The sequence below is a fragment of the Phocoena sinus genome, chromosome 20, assembly GCF_008692025.1.
Source record: "Phocoena sinus isolate mPhoSin1 chromosome 20, mPhoSin1.pri, whole genome shotgun sequence".
Lineage (NCBI taxonomy): Eukaryota > Metazoa > Chordata > Mammalia > Artiodactyla > Phocoenidae > Phocoena > Phocoena sinus.
In genome coordinates, this window is record NC_045782.1 from 50,182,139 (window position 1) to 50,198,860 (window position 16,722).

The following is a 16,722-nucleotide window of genomic DNA, read 5'->3' on the forward strand; positions in this document are numbered from 1 at the left end:
GAGCCCCTTGGGCCAGAGAGCCTGAGGCCGGGGCTCCAAGGGTCAGGAGAAGGTGGTGCGGGGTCTACGCAGGGACAAACTCGTTTAGTCTTCCCAGGATCTCCCTGGTTTTAGCACGGGAAGTACTGTGTCTTTGGAAACCCCTCATTCCCAGGCAAACTGGGACATTCAGTCACCTGGATCTACAGCAGGGGATTTGATTGTTTGGGTAGAAGGCAGGAGAACTCATCACTGGGCCTTCCTGGGCTGCCCTTGGATGGGAGGTGCAGATGAGCTGGGCGGAGGTGATGGCCGGGGCCCTTCTTGGTCCCGGAGTCAGGCAGGCTATCGAGGTGACAGCAGTGTAAGGGTCAGGGAGCCGGCTGGACATGGTAAGCAGGCCCCTCGGAGGAGGTGCACGGCTTGGAGCCGGTGTCAGCCCCGGAGGGTCAGGGCCACAGAGAGAGAAGCTGCTGGACAGGCATGGCCAGCAGAGGCGGCAACGGGGATGGTTTTAGTCTGGAGGAGGAATTGGGGCTTCAAGTGCAGGAACTGCCAAGAGCTACAGATGAGGAACCGAGGGACTGGGCAAAGCCGGCAGAGCCAGGAGCGCCTTCAGATGCTGGCCAGCAGGGTCGCAGCCCCGCGCGTGGGCCAACCCTCCCCTACCCTCCCCTCCCCTCCCCTCCTGAGCCCACAGCAGACGTGGGCGTCGATGACATGCCTCGGATCCTGGAAGTAGAGGCTCCGTGTGGCCACTGCCCATCGGCTCATTTGGAGATGAAATCCACTTGTCTTCTCCAGAGTGAGCCAACCTGCCTGACAGAAAGGCCCGGGGAGCCCCGAGGGGCTGAGACAACCCTGAGGCCACCGACTCACTGGTGGCAGAGCCTCGAGCCCAAGTCACCAGAGTCCCAATTCAGGGCTTTCTTGCTCCCCACCTCGGCTGCCTGACTTGTCCTGAAGCCTGAGACGGGGTATGGGCAGGCATGGGGGGTATCGTGGGTTGAACCGTGACCCCTGACTCCCCCAATTCATGTCCACTTGGAACTCAGAATGCGGCCTTATTTGGAGACAGGGTCTTTGCAGATGTTAAGGACCGAGATGAGGTCACCCTGGATTAGGGTGGGCCCGAGATCCAATGAGAGACAGAGAGACACAGAGGTCCCGTGAAGGAGTCAGAGACTGGAGTGATGCAGCCATTGAAGCTGGGAAGAGGCAGGAAGGCTCCTCCCTGGACCTTCAGAGGGAGCCCGGCTCTGCCCACACCATGACCTTGGACGTCTGGCCTCCAGACTATGAGAGAATCCATTTCTGTTGCTTTACGCCCCCCCCCCCCCCCCCCCCAGTTTGTGGTGATTTGTGACAGCAGCCCCAGGCCACCCTGCCACGAGGGAGAAAGGGGCTGGTGAGGCCTGTGTGCAGCTAAGAATCTGGACCCGGACCCCCAGCCTCACTCCCCGGCTCTCAGGATGCAGAGAAAACCTCGCATGGCAGCCTCTTATAGTCTAGTCTTTTGGGGGCCAAGTCCTCTTGGAATAAATTGGTATGAAATTATTGTCAAATATCGACCAGCTCATAGAGCTCCCTGCGATAGATTTCAATTTTAACAAGAAAAACATTTCCAGGGATACAGTAATAGAAACAGCTCACAGCACTGCCCTGTGGAAACCCTGCAAAGCCTCTTTATGATGAATAAATTAAGATTCTCCGTTCTCTTTTCAATCATCCCCTTAAATCCGTGCTTCTAAGTCCCTGAAACCTTTCTTCCCCCCCCCACCCCGGGAAAGGAGATTAAACAGCTCCCCAGCGATCACTTTCATGCTATGTCCACAGTCATCTGCTCTTCCGGGGTCAGAAAAGAGAAAAAAAATCCCCACTCCAGAGCCTCCTGGGTTTGCATTTGGAACATTTATTTCAGGAAATACATTTTCAACACTTTGTTATTTATACAAAAAGAGACGAATTTCTCAAGAGGCACATAGCGAAAGGCCACTGTGGAACAGATCCCAGGGAAACTAACAATGTTTCAAAATCTGGCTACAGACAAGGAAAGCGAAGGCATCCCGGGACGGAGGCTGCGACCCCGACGCTGGAGACAGACGCGTCCTTCAACCTCTTGGTTTTGGCAAAAATGGCAAGTCGGCAAGTAAACTGTTTCGCTAAGGGGTCCTTCCTCTCTTGGGTGGGGAGGGAGCAAACACGCAAAGCGACGACACTCGCACGCACGCACGCGCGCACGTCAGGTCAGTCTGCACCCACTCCTCCCACATTTCTCCCCAAGCCAGGGGTCTGCAGATGGCCGTGCGTCTCCCCGTGTCTAAGCTCACAGGCCTGAGCCGTGCAGACGTGAAGCCCGCTCTGCACCCCAGCAGTGGGCCATGCACACCTGACCCCCGGCCAATCCCTCCTTGGGGTCATTACGATGGGCTCCAGGGTGCGGGGGGAGGTGAACAGAGGCCCAGGCAAACTTAGGGCAACACAAAGTCAGGCTTCCCTGGCCTCCCACCTCCCTGGCGGCGGCATCAGCACGGCCTGGGCGGGAGGGCCGTGTGCATCTGGGGTGCCCAACTGGGCATTCACTAACCAGAGCATCTTGGGCCCAATGGATGTCTAAACAGAGAGACACAGGCTTCCCCAGTCACACGGGGTGGGGCAGGGCAGCCACCAAGGCCACAAGGGCCACTCTGAGCGTCCCCAGCCATGGTCCCCGTGGCCCACTTCCTTTGGGCACCTGCCAGTACCTCCTCCCTTCAGATTCTCACCGGACCTTCCCCAAAACTCAGGCGGGTGGGGTGCACCTTTCCTCTTCCTTTGAATCCTCAATCAAATCCCAGTGGGGGGTGGGTGGGACACGAGGGGAGATGAAGACACACCTCCCTCTCTCCAACTTGTCCCAATTTCTCGTCCAAGGGGACAGCGGGGGAGAGCTGCTGGCTCGCGAGGACGGCTGAGATAAAGGCACTTCCTGCTCTAGGACAGGTGCGCAGGCAGGTGGGCGGGCAGCAGCCAATGGCCTCGCTGCATCTAAAGCAATTGGCAACTTGGGTCTCGTGGAATGAACTGCTCTCCCCTAGGGGCGGGGTGGGGTGCTCTGAGTTACGGCCAGGGCCATGTGGGGAGGCAGAGGCAGGCAGGGGCTCCAGGTCCACGAGGATGGCTCCATCCTCCCACGGGCACCACCCTGCCACGCCGCAGAGGCTGTGTCCGAGGGGCACCAAGAGCTGGAGGCCACTCCTCCGGCCCCGGGGCAGGGGCAGGACTGAGTCAGTGGTCCTCCCGCCCCTCCTGGACCTCAGGGACGGCCAGAGAGCCGGCCTCCACTCCGAGGACCCCCCCCCAGCCCGGGTCCCCATAGTCAGCGGGCTAATGACAAACATACTCAGAGGGCACTTGTCATCTTGTTACTTGGCAGGTGTAAAGGGGCGGAGATGGAGGACACATGGAGAAAATTATATAAAATAAAACGGGGCAGGTGGGTGGGGGGAGGGTGGGGGGAGACGGAAAAGACTCGGGGCGGGGTCCCGGGACAGGCGGTGTCTACATCTCCTGGGCTTCTGGAGCCTTCTCCTCGACACCATTGGCCACAGCGCTGCTGCCCTCATGCAGACGCTTCACGCGATAGGCTTCGAAGTGGATGGTGCTGGTGATATCCTTGATGTTCTGCATGTGTGTCCTGGGAGGGGCCGGGGGGGGGTGGGTCTCAAGGAGGGCCACGGGCGAGGGCAGGAGGCTGGCCCTGCTCACTCGGCCTGCCCTCCCCACCCCCAATCCCCACTGCTTGGCTCCCGGGGGTCCCCCAGTGATAGACCAAGATAGACCAAGCCTGGGCAGGGGTGTGTGGCGGGGGGGGGGGGGGGAGGTCTCCAGGGCAACCCCAGCTGCTCTCTGGACCATGTGTTCTAACATGTCCCCCTTTCTCTGTGTCAACCCAGTGGCCAGTCCAGGGACAGGGGCGAGTGCAGAGGCCCCCGGGCAGTGCGCAGGGCTGGAGCGTCCCTGCTCCAGTTTAGAAGAGCCAGGCCGGCAGCCAGGTGTGCTGGCAGGTAAGGGGCAGCGGCTTGCGGCAGGCGGCCGGGGTTGGGGACGCTGGCACCCCGCTAGTCCTGTGTTCAACCTTCCCTTCTCTGCAGCTCAGCAGGAGAGATTTGGAAAGGGCGTGTCAAAAGGGCCCAAGGTGGGCGTCCTTCCTCAGCCAGGCTTTCCAGCATGGCAGGGCTGCTCCTGGAAGCCAGAGCCCCCCAACCTGGAGGCCGCGAGAGACGGTCCCGTTCCTCCTATTGACATTGTCCCTAGCATCCATCCTGCTGGCTGAGAAGCTGGGAGCCCCTGGTACCCTGGTGGGAGCCCCTACCTTCTCTGTTCACCTGCCCAGGCCCAGACCCACCCACCTGGCACCCTCGCGAATGGGCGGAGGACGGGCTACTCCTTGCCTGGGCTCAAGGAAACTGAACAGGGGCCTCCACCAGTTCAGAGGACACGGGGATGGGAGCTGGGAACCCCCCAACACACGCCCAGCGTACGAGACCTCCGGGGGCCCTGAATCTAATGGACTCAGGCTGCGGCGATGCAGACTCAACCCTTTCCAAGTAGAAGCAGAAAGGAATTTCACTTCTTGCTTCATTTCCAAGAAGGTGTTTTAGAAAATGGGCCTCCGAGGTCCTTCCCGGGAAGGCAGGCAGATGCGGGGGGCCATGCCGGCTGCTGCTCAAGACCTCCGCCCGGTCCCACCCCTCCCTCGGCCCCAATGGAGGCCCCTCCGGCGCTGTCAGCACCAGCCCGGCTCTCACCTGATGAGGAGGTCCCGCAGGTAAGCAAACTCACAATGCGTGGTGTTCTCGACTGCGGAGAGACAGAAGGGGCTTTAACGTCAGGCAAAGCCCCGTTCCCCCAATGCTGGGCAGGCAAGCGGAGGAGGGGTCCACCGCGCACAGGGGAGCCGTGGGCACCTTGGCTCTAGCAGGGAGATGGCGCCGTAACCCGGCCAAGACGGCCGCGGGGGGGAGCGCTAGGCCAAGCAGGCGGTGGCGGTGGGGCGGCTGCTATGCCGGGGGGACGGGGGGGGGATGTCCCAGGGGAGACCGGAAGACGAGAGGGGGGCTGGGAACGGAATGAGGCAGGAATCAGGGCTGGGACTTCTCCCCCACGTGCTCAGGACACACACAAGGACAGCCGCGTACAGGCCAGGCACCGGGGGTGACTGTTTCCACGGAGCTCAAGAACCAGCAGAACTGAGCCGTACGCTGCCTGGGGAAGGTGTGCACGAGGACACACGAGAGCCTCCCACACCGACAAGCTGCAGAGCAGCGGATAGCTCTGGGGACGCGGGAAGAGGGCAGGGAGGGGTCCCCGGGCCCCCACGGGAACCCTGGAGCGTGCAGGTAGTGCCTTGTGGCTGAAGCTGGCAGTAGTTACCGCCACGGTCCAGAACTACGTGGGAACACTCCGCCTGCTGTGCGGTCAGCAGGCGCTAGCACACCTTTTAAAGGGTGGTGAGTGGCATTACTTGGACTGAGGGAGGTGGGCAGAGAAGGCAGAAGGAGAGGCTATTCTCTGCTATTCTGTGGAGGCGTCCAGCCCGGGGGACTTAATCCGGCCTTCACACACCCTACGGGATAGCGACTAAGGTTCCTCTTCTGTGCTTGTAGGAAGATGGGGCTCAGAGAGCAAAAGAGATCTGCCCGGGTTCCACAGCCCGTGAGGCCTGGCTCCCTGGTCCAGGCTTCCCCATCCCAGAGCAGCAGGGCCTTTCTGAAGCTTAAAGGGTTGGTGAGCTGGCAGGCAGGGCCTCCACTGCTCCTATTGGATTTCACTTGCCTCTTGCCTGGGCTCTGCCCTCCACACCCCTGCCCTCCTTTCTCCCCCACCCCCCGCCCCTGCAGGGCTGTGCCCACACTAGAATCTTCTGCTGGCTGACTCTCATGCAGCTTTTTTTTTTTTTTTTTTTTTTTTTTTTGCAGTACGTGGGCCTCTCACTGCTGTGGCCTCTCCCACTGCGGAGCACAGGCTCCGGACGCGCAGGCTCAGCGGCCATGGCTCACGGGCCCAGCCGCTCCGTGGCATGTGGGATCTTCCCGGACTGGGGCACGAACCCGTGTCCCCTGTATCGGCAGGCGGACTGTCAACCACTGCGCCACCAGGGAAGCCCCTGACGCAGCCTTTTAATCTAACTTGGAGAAGCAGTGAGAGCTGGTGGGAAGAACAGAGCTCTGAACCTGGAGCGAGTGTGTTTCTGCCGCTTCCTGGCTTAGGTAAGTTATTCTGGCTTCTCTGACCCTCAGTTTCCTCATCTGTAAAATGGGGATAATAATGCCACCCACCTGTCAGGGACACGAGAGGATTAAATGAGTTAACTGTGTGCTTTATGACACCTGCCTACCTCTTAAAACATTTCAGGAGGCTTCCAAGGATGAGCAAAGTACCTCAGGACGCTGCTGGACACCAAGTCAGAGGAAGAACAAAGAACTAGGACTGGTGGGGGTGGGGATGAGGAGAAGCACTTAATAATTCTGGCTGACGGCCAGCACAGAGTGGCCAGCTCTCTGGCCAGCTCCCAATTCACAAGGTCCCAGAGATCAAAAAAAAAAAAAAAAAAAGTCCACCAGGCCCTGGGGAAGTTCAACTATTCTAAGATAGGGCAGAAATTCCCTCTAGGGCCTCATGAAGGCTGCTGGGATGTGAGAACCACCACCCCACCACTGTCTTTACAGGCTCCATGGGGCTGTTTCTCATCACCACCCTCAATGTGAGCTGGTGGCACCACGACAACGCACAGGTCATTCAATGCGTGGTATCCGGGCCAGAGCAGGAGAGGGGGACACGGATAACCAGCCTCGCTCCTTTCCTGACAATTTCCTTTACCGCCTGCCTGCAGGGCCCTAGCTGGCCGCCAGGGGGCAGCAGAGGCCTGTCAGCTGCCGGGCTGCCCTTCCCTGCCCCTCCCAGGTCCCCATTGGCCCTTTCTTTTTTTTATTTTTTTGGGGGCTGCGTGCCGGATCTTGCTTCCCCGACCAGGGATCGAACCCGAGCACCCTACAGTGGAAGCGCAGAGAACTACTGGACCACCAGGTAAGTCCCCCCCGCCCCCCATTGGCCCTTTCTTATCCCGAACTTCTCCACCCTCCAAAACATACCTTCACAAAAAGGTTCCTAAACAGCAAGATTTCAGGAAGAGAGGAAACGGAAGAGGTGGGGCCAAGGCGGGATGAGCCCAGGGTGAAGCCTCATTGAGACGGCCCAGGTGGGTCAGGGAGGTAAAGGAACTTAACAATTAACCCAGGTAAAATGAGCCAGGCTGGGAGCGCTCCATTGTATCATTTTCCTTATATCAGTTACTTAAAAGTATCTGCTGGCCCAAAGCTCCAATGGCCCCTGAGACATTCTCTCATTTGATTAAACTCTTGGCATATGGTACCCACTTTACAGATGGTGAAAACAGGGGCCCTGGGGGATGAAGGGACATGCCCAAGGTCGTGAGCTGGGCATGGGTTGGGGTGGCAGCAGCTGGAGCTGAAAGCAACTGCTGGATTTTCTGCTTCCTTCTCTACGCTGGGCCTTTCAGCCAAGTGAACAAGGAGCGAAGTGGCCTATCTTACTCTGTTCTAAAGAGGGAGAACGGAACGGGGTGGGGGTGGGGGTAAAGAAATGCCCAGGTCCACCCCACCCAGGGTCATGGCCACCGTAGTGGGTTGGACTGTGTCCCCCAAACAACGTCCAACTCCCAACCCTGGGAACTTGTGAATGGGACCCTATTTGGAAAAAGTCTTTGAAGGTATAATTAAAGTAAGGATCTCAAGAGGGGGTCATCCTGGATTTAGGGTGGGCCCTAAGGCCAGTGACAAGTGTTCTTATAAGAAGAGGGAAAGAAAGACACAGGCACACAGAGGAAGGCTGTGCGAAGACAGAGCAGAGATTGCAGTGATGCGTCTACAAGCCAAGGGATGCCAAGGACAGCGGGCAGCCACCAGGAGGGCGGCAGGGAACAGATTCTCCCTCAGGGCCTCCAAAACTCGGAGGATAAACTTCTGTTTTAAGCCACCCAGACTGTGCTGGCTTGTCAGAGCAGCCCCAGAACACTAAGACTGGGATCCCAGGAACTTCTGGGGGTGGCAAGTGGGGAGGGCATCTGGCTCTCAGCTGGACAGAGCTATAGCCCAGCCCTTTCCTAAGCCCAGAGAGGCGGGGTGATTTGTCCAGGGTCACACAGCACGCCTGTGAAACCCCAGCACCAGGACCTAGAACTTGACAGTGCCCGTTATACCTCCTTCCTCCCTGGATATTTCCCCGCCCATGGGAGATGGGAGTGGAGGTGCAGCTCCGTCAGCTAACGGCTGTGGGCCCCAGACGAGCCACTTGCCCCCTCATTTCCCCCCAGCCGAGCGGTAACCATGGGACCCCTCGCCATGGCTAGGTGGGCAATGCAATAGATGAACGCAGCTCCCAGTCAGCAGAAGCAGCTTTTATTCTGACCTGTCTGGAGGCCCCAGACATCAGCTCAGCGATTACCTTCAATGGTGCCCCATTTGGTTTTCCTTCCAAGGATCCTCTTCCCGTTCACTTGGTACTCATGGTCACTACCCACCACGGCAAACGGGATCATTTCCTGGGGAAAGGGCAGGCAGCGTTGGTCACGCGAGCGTGCAAAGGCCAGTCCACTCCCTGGGCCCCTGGGTGGAGCTGCCCGGAGTCCAGGCCCCCAGCACTAAGACCCTTGGCCTGAGAAGGTTGCATGTGAACACCGGCACCGACTCCTCCTAGCCCAGAAAATAACGTTCTCATGGCTCAAGGCCTTCCCACCCATTTCCCAGCACACCCTGGATGGGGTGGGAAGACCCCCACCCATGTCCTCTAGCAGGACGTGAGAGGCCTCTGGGAACAGCATCCTGGTCGGTCCACTCACTCGGAATTTCTCGTTCACCAGCCGGTCCTCTGAGTCCTCGTCAAACTCCTTCTGGGGGTACACGTCGATGCCGTTGGACAGCAGGTCTGCGGTGATCTGGGGGTCCAGAGGGGAGAGATGCGGGCACCGTCCACGCAGCAAGCTGGACAAACCCAGCTTTGGGGGATCTGCTCATGCCACAACCTCCACGAAGTGAGTGGCCCCAGGCTCGGGATCAGGGGTGGGCTCTGGGGGGCTGGTGACACTGCTACTCTTCAGTTCTTGTGCCTCCCAAGTGGAGGAGGGGCAGCTGCAGACCTGCCTGCCAGGAGAGACCGCAGCCGCCCAAGGGACCCGGGTCTCTGTCCCGGGTATCTCCCTGTCCTTGTCCCCCAGCTCATCACACCCCGAAGAAAATCACTCAGGCTTGCCGAATCCTCCCCTCCCTGAGCTCTACGTGGAAAGCCTCTCACTGCAGCTCACCATCCTGCACAGGTGCACCTGCTTGTGTTAAACCGTCACCACCCTTTGCAGCGACAGCTACCCATATGGATGACGTTCAGTGATAACATCCCGGTGAACAACTGTCACTTCTGCCCTGAGTGCAAATGCCTATGTGCAGCTTTGGGAGCTCTCTCGTTCCTTTTTCCTCCAGACACATCCATTACCAGGACACCGTCCTCCCCGAGCATGCTGGGAAAATCCCTGGCACCTGGGCTGTGAGCGGAGGCCCGCGGGGTGGTTTGGTGTGTGTGTGTGTGTGGGGGGGGGGGGGGGGGGGGCCGGTGAGGAGGGCGGAGCTTTGGGGATTAGACTGAGGGGCCTCCTTGCTCACGCCCACTGAGGCGGAGGCTCTGCGGGGGCCCAGGCACCTGGGTTTTTCAAGTTCCCCAGGTGGTTCTGACATGCGGCCCTGTTAGGAAGAAGCGGCCCAGGGCTCACCCTCCTGCTCGGACAGCTGCCCAGAGCGGGACAGTGGCAGAGAAGAAAGTGGCCAGCTGTCCCCTGGCGGAGCCCATCCCTTCCGGACCATCTCTTCCATCTAATAAAAACCTGGCCTGTTCTGTCTGACTGGCCCTCACCCGCCTCGCTCCCACAGAGGGGCAGGGGGCCAAGGAGCTGGGCAGAGATGGCGCCCTACCCGCTGTTTGAAGTAGACCCTCTCCTCCAGGGTCAGCGTGTCGGCCTTGGCGATGACCGGGACGATGTTGACCACTTTGCTCAGGCGTTTCATGAACTCGATGTCCAGGGGCCTGAGGCTGGAGCAGAGAGACATGGCTGAGGGTGTGGCTGGAGGGACGTGGACAGAAAAAGGAAAAGGGCTCCTGGGACACACTGAGTCCGGGCAGCAGGGGGCGGAGGGGCAGGCCTGCTCCGAGCACCCTCGTGCGCGAGCTCCCAAAGCCCCCAGTGTGTGCACTCGGAGAAGTGCTGCCCCTGCCACCGGCTCAGGTGGCCATCGTGCCGTGGGTCCTCGATACGGGGGAGAGGAAGGAGGGATGGGAGCTCACTCGGCCCCAACTCCCGGGACGGGCTGGGAGGCTGCTCTCTGGGGCGGTCCCAGCCCCCCGCCCACAGGCTCCAGTGCGCCTGAGATCTGACGTGGAGAGAGGCTTACCCTCCAGCCCCTCCCTCACCCCCACCGACTCGAAACCTCTTCTCAGCAGGTGTGTGGGCAGGGCCGCAGGACCCCCGAACGGCGGGTAGCACATCCCCACCATGAGCAGAGCTGCGTCTGCTCTCCTCCCCCCGTCAAGGGTCAGGCAGTCGCAGACACGGGGTGGGGCTGAGGCGGGTTCCGGGAGGAGGTCTGAACGAGGAGGGCGAGGGGCCACCCCAGCCCCACGGGCCCGGGACCCGAAGGAGGGGACGGCGCAGCGCTCAGCTGGGCCCCTGCAGAAGCAGCAGTGCCCACCCTCAGCTCGCCGGCCGGCTCTGCTTCCCAGCGTCGCCCTCAGTGGAGCAAAGCCTGGACCAGCTGGACCAGCTGCCGTGGGGCCCGCGGCTGAGCCCGCTGTCCCCCAGAGGGAGAGGCTCGGCCACGGTCCCTGCTCTGGTGCCGGGCCTGCTCACCCCTGAGCTGACCCTCGCTGCGGGCAGCTCGGGGACTCGGCCTGCTTTCCCACAAAGGCCCCGGCAGAGGCCGGCCGCCTCCTGCCGGGCTCCTTCCTGGACGTGTCTGCGGGGCTGAGGCCCCCAACGCCTGGGCTCCCTGCTCCGAGTAGAACCGAGGGTAGAACAGCCAGAAAGAGCCGGAGCCTCAGGCCGTGGCGACCAGCAGGACGCCGGGCCCCAGCTCTCCCTCTCCGTCCACCCACGCTGCCTCCCCACCCCACTGCACCTGCTGCCCGCTGGGTGCTGGGTCCACCTCCTCCCCACGTCCTGACTCAGGACAAGCCCGAGGGTGTCCACCAGCGGGCAGAGAGGCACCAAGGTATCTGGTGCAGACAGAGCCGCAGGGAGCCAAGGACAAAGGGTCTATGAGGCCATCAGGAGCCCAGCTGCCCTACAGGGAAGACCACCCTGCTCACAGGAGGCAAGGAGACCCCCCACCCCGGCTCCGGGGCACCCAGCGCAGGCCAGCCTCGCTGACCCGTGTGTGCACCTCTAGCTGCAGACAGAACCCGCAGGAGAAAACAGCTCTCACCAAGGTGGCCTCGACCGACAGCCCTCATCCAGCCCTGCCGGGGGCCAAGCCTGTTCTCTGTGCTTTAAACCCTCCTGGTGGTCCCTGCCGGGGACTGTTATCACACCATCATCACCCCCCTTAGGGACCGGCAGCCACCCTGGAAGAGCGGGTAAGTGCTAAGGACACACAGCCGGAGTCTCAACCCGCCTGCCAGGCCTACCCGAATGGCCGGCCTGAGAAGGCAGGTCCCAGGCCCCGAACCATCCTGGGCCCGCCTGGTCCTCCACCCTGCCAGGCAAGCTGGATGGTGGACAAGTGGGTGGGACGTGGTACAGGGGCAGAGGGAGACTGGGGCACACAGGCTGCTGACCACGGCCCACCCAGCCCTTCTGCACGCAGGGCAGCCCAGCCCCAGGCCTCGGTTGTGTGCACCTACGAGTGGCCGGTGGCGGGGATGAAGTACAGGCAGCAGTGGACGCGCGTGTCTGGGATGCGCTTCTTCCGGTTAATGTTGACCTCCTCCTGCAGGTACTTCTCGTACTGGTCATTGATGAACTTCATGATGGGCTGCCAGCTGCATGGAGAGGCCCCAGTCAGCCTGCACGCGGGACCCCCACCACCCAAGCTGGGGGGCAGGCCCCCATCCCCACCCGCAGGTCCGTAATTCCCCAAATCCCAGCCCAACGCCCGTACACGTGTGGAGGTGTCTGACATTCTGAGCAGAGCAGAGACCCGCACTAGCCTCCCATGCTGAACTTCGACCTCATGGGTCGGGGGGAGGGGTAAGATTCCCAGCAGCCCCGTTAGGGCTCTTCCACCCGGGGAAGCGGCCCCCGGAGCCCCTCACCAGTTCTCATTGTTGATGTGGTCCCCGAACCCCGGCGTGTCGATGACCGTCAGCTTCATGCGGACGCCCTTCTCCTCGATATCTGCACAGAATCCCAGCCCCACCGAGCTCAGGGGGAGACCCAGGGACCGTACAGACACCCCAGCCAGGCTCCCTGACCACCCTGCCCCAAAGAAGCCCACTTGGGGCACCCGCAGGGTGATGCCAGGGAGATGACAGCCTGCAGCAGTAAAGTCCAGCAGAGCTGATGACACTTATCCTGGGCACGCCCTGCCCATGATTTTTGGTGGAAAACTCAGCTATCTCCAGGGGGCTCTGACCAGGGCCTGCAGGGGTCCTTCAGAGCAGGACCTTCACCCTTCACCCTGAGTCTCAACGTGCCCAGAGGTGTTGCCGAGAGTCACCAGCTCAGGGGACCTGAGGTACCCGACTTGGCATCCCTCCGCCCAGCCCCCGCCCGGCACTCCTCACCGTGTGTGATGGACTTGATCTCAATGGTCTTAGGGATGCGTTCCTCTGAGGTGGGCTGCACTGACTTCCGGCTGATTTTGGATTTGAAGAGGGTGTTGATCAAGGTGGACTTTCCCAAGCCACTCTGCCCTGGGGAGAGAACGGGGCTGTTTGGCGTGGCGCTCCAGAGAGAGCAGGTCACGGGCCTGCGATGCAGTGATGCCTGGGCATCGCCCCCCAGCACACCTTGGTTGGGGGTGGGTCAGGGGGAGGTCAGGAGGCAGGAGGGTGCCTGGGTGGTGACCGAGCTCTCACAGTACGTTGTGGCAGAGCAGGACACGGACCCCTCGCCTTCTGACCACAGGGATGGTCAAACTGCCCCATGCGAGGTCCTGGGGTGCCGGGGAGGAGCTGAGATGCAGAACGGTGTTGGGGAGGCAAAGTGCGGGGCTGGCCCCTCCAGTGCAGATCCACTCTTAGCTGTTGGGAATACTGGGATCGACATGGGGTTTGAAGGAAAAGCCCTACAGAGCCCCCCACCCTGGGACCTCAGGATGGAGGGTCTGCATCCCCCAGGGCCGGGCTGCCCACACTGTGGGGCTCCAGTCCAAAGCCCTGGGGGCCGGGCTCCCCGCCTCCCAGGATCATCTCGGTTGAAGAGTTGGCACACAGCACACACAGCCTGCAGCCAAGTGACCGCCAGGCTCCATAAAAGGCCACTGCTGCAGTTCTTCCTGGCACAAGAGGCCTGACCGGGCCCCTGGATGCTGGGCAGCTCTGCCTCACTGCCAAGGGCAGGGACAGCGCTGACCAGTGCCCACATCAACAGACCTGGCAGCTGAGGGGCCGAGGGGCCAGTGAGCCCCTGGGGCATCAGCCGCCCCCCGGTGTAGCCCCAGAAGCGATTCTGGCCTGGCTGTGAGTCCAAACCTCACGTCACCCACAGTCCCCTCCTACAGCAAGAGGGACGAGGGCGGAGGGCACAACAGGGAGGGGACCTGGACTCAGTCGTGACTGGAAGGCGCCCCCCCCGCTCTAAATCACCCTGAACCTAGGGTCCGCCTCGCTGCTGCTGCCCCACGTCCCGCCCACGCAGCAGCCCTCACTGTGCGCCGGGCACTGTCCTAAGAGCGGCAGTTTAACCCTCACAAGCAGGTGCTGTCATTAGCCCATCAGACAGATGAGAAAAACTGAGGCCAAGTCCAGACTGAGGATTAGAAGCAGCAGTCCAGCTCCAGGGCCCCAGCCAGGACCTTCCACATCGGGGGTTAATAGCGGCGATGAGCACTGACGCTTATAAGATGCCTACTACGCACCGGGCACCGGGCACACCTCAGCACTATGCACACACACGTGCACACACATGCACACACGTGCACACACGTGCATGCACCCGCATGCACACAGGCTCACACACTCCAGACGTGCAGCCCCATCACTTTGCCTCTGCGCTGAGCTGGCCTTAGGCCACGGTAACCAAAGTTATTTTTAAAAATTAAATCACACTGATTTTCCAACTCTGATAACCTTTCAAGGAAAAGTGTGAATCCCCCAGAGGGTGGCGTCGGGAATCCCTGGCCTGAGCTGTTTACCAGCCCGAGGACTGGCCCTCCTCCTCAACCATCTCCCCTTCTGCCCAATGGTTTTGTGTCCCCACCAAGCTCAGGCCAGGGGCTCCATCAAATATTCCAGCCACGGCCCCTGACACCTGGGAGATGCCAACCAGGATATTATAAAGTTTATCCTGTAATTATTATTTTTATTACCACCATCCTCATAATTGCTTCTGAAATCTTCTTGAGTGCCCGTGACCATGCCAGGGACCGAACACGTTCTCCCATGTACCCCTCCTGGCCCTTGGGGGCCAGGACTATCCCATTTTATGGATGAGGAAACTGAGGCTGAGACAAACCCCAGGGAAGTCTGGGCAAGCATCAGGCAGCAGCAGGGGCAAGGCTGGGATTCTCCCCCTGTCTGCAGACCCCCCACAGGTGCCCTTCCACCCTGGCTGCATCTTCTGCGGGGGCACTGCTGTGGGAAGGAGGGCGGAGGCGTGGAGCCTGGATTGTGAGCTGAATGACCTCATCGTGCCCTCCTGTAAAATGGGCGCTCCCTTCACAGGGTTACTGTGAGGACTGAACAGGACCTGAGAGTCTTCGGGAACAAGGGCTGCCCACTGTTCCCCCAGCCTAGCCCCCCAACCCTGTCTGGGCCGGGCTGATCGATGACCACCCCCTCCCCGTGACCATCCATCCAGCTCTGCAGAGGCCGCAGGGGAGCCTCCAGCCAGGCCTGCCAGGTGCGGGGGTCAGCCCACCCAGGGCTTGAGCCACAGCGATGGGGATGCCTGAGCAGAAGGTAAAAGCAGAAGGTGGAGGCCACTGGTCAGAGAGCTGTCGTCGCCTGAGCCTCTGCCCGGCCCGGGGCCGAGCTGTCTCCGGGGTTCTCAATGTAATGGGCAGAGGCCCTGCTGAGGAGCTGATGGAGGCTGAGACCCTCCTGGCGGGCACGCGTACACACACACAACGCCACTCGCAATCTGTCCTGCAGGCCAGGTCTGTCGCCCCCGTTTTACAAGAGAAGATGCCCCGGAGCCTGTGTGGCTGGCCCGGGGGCAGGCTGAGCAGTGGTGGGGACCGGGGACTCACCGACCACCATGATGTTGAACTCGAAGCCCTGCTTCATGGCCTTCCTGCGCATCTGCTCCAGGATGGAGTCGATCCCCACGTAGCCGAAGTCCACGGGGGCCTTCTCATTCCTCTGCGCGGGCGGCTGCTTGAGCCCGGCGTCTCTGGGGGTGTCGGCCATGTCGCCAACGCTGCCGGGAGCTGCCTCGGTGGCTGCGGGACGACGAGCGGGCGCGTTAGGGGGTCATGGGGGGCACGTGCAGGCGTCTGCTAAGCCCCACATCCTCCGGTGGGGAAACTGAGGCTCAGCTGCCCGGGAGACCCCTGAGAAATGCCCGGAGCTGGAGCCGGAGGCCCAGGTCGTCCTGCAGCCGCTCAGCTTGGCCCACAGAGCCTCGCTCCAGATCTGAAGCCGCCAGCCCTGCCTAGGCTGGGGCCCTCCCCTCCAGGGCAGGGCTGACCCCTGAACCCTCCTCTATCTCACCTGAGCTGCACCCAGGAGAACTAGCCCGAGCACGGCGGGGAGCGCTCTTTGCCCCCCACCCTCCTGCCCTGCCCGGGGCACCTAGGTGGGCCCCCCCATCTCCTTCACCTTTGGCCCCAACACCTGCTGCAGCCTGACGGCCGAAGGGGCCCTGCGGGTCAAACAGCCAGTGTTTGGGTGAACCCATGAGCCAGGACAAAGGAGAGGACAGCCCTCTGAAGGAAGGATGGAGGAGGCCCGGCACTGGCTCAGTCCCAGGTACCAGCCAATAGCCCTGGGGCGGCAGGAGTGCTGGGACGAGGGGCGTTCTTTCGAGGCAGGGCTTGGATGCAGTGCTAGCTCCTCCAGGCCCAGCGTTCCTGGGAGATGGCAGGAAGGAGAGGGCCCCGGGCAGCACCTGCGGGCACTGCCCCCCGCCTCCCCCCTCCTTGGACTGGATCCAGGTGGCCGTCTTCTCTCTGGCCGCCCAGCACCTGTGGGCCTCACACCCACAGGCCAGGAGGAGGTTTTGCTTTCATGTCTGCAGGCGGGCTGAGCTGCTCGAAATACCTCAAGCTTCTGCGGTCTATAAGTTAGAGCCTTCCTCCTTTCCTCCCGTGCTGCCCTCAAGAATCCACATGCCCAGGCTGGAGGTCTGGGGGTGGGGGGATGCCCCCCAGAAGCCCCCCAGTGGGGACCTGAGGTGCACCCGGCCAGCAGGGCTGGTCAGGGCGCTCAGGACAGTGCAGGGTCCCCACCAGGGTCCGGCTGGAGCACTTTGGCCGCGTCCCACTGAGCCCCCGATGTGGCACATGTCCAGGCCACACCCTCCCCGGCTGGCCCCCCAGC

The 16,722-nt window shown here is 61.4% G+C and overlaps 1 protein-coding gene across 4 annotated transcripts in view; it reads right to left on the bottom strand.

Annotated features, from left to right (window-relative positions):
- Positions 1 to 1,870: 1,870 nt before the first annotated feature.
- SEPTIN9 (septin 9) overlaps positions 1,871 to 16,722 on the bottom strand; it is a 165,698-nt gene continuing 150,846 nt past the window's right edge. For all 4 annotated transcript variants that reach the window (XM_032617447.1, XM_032617449.1, XM_032617448.1 and 1 more), the window contains 9 exons: positions 15,432 to 15,623; positions 12,805 to 12,933; positions 12,334 to 12,415; positions 11,923 to 12,060; positions 9,999 to 10,116; positions 8,879 to 8,974; positions 8,485 to 8,581; positions 4,770 to 4,821; positions 1,871 to 3,655 (listed from right to left, as the gene is read on the bottom strand). In XM_032617447.1, the coding sequence (XP_032473338.1) occupies positions 3,520 to 3,655; positions 4,770 to 4,821; positions 8,485 to 8,581; positions 8,879 to 8,974; positions 9,999 to 10,116; positions 11,923 to 12,060; positions 12,334 to 12,415; positions 12,805 to 12,933; positions 15,432 to 15,623 (1,040 nt within the window). In that variant the 3' untranslated portion in view covers positions 1,871 to 3,519. The remainder of the gene's footprint in view (positions 3,656 to 4,769; positions 4,822 to 8,484; positions 8,582 to 8,878; positions 8,975 to 9,998; positions 10,117 to 11,922; positions 12,061 to 12,333; positions 12,416 to 12,804; positions 12,934 to 15,431; positions 15,624 to 16,722) is intronic.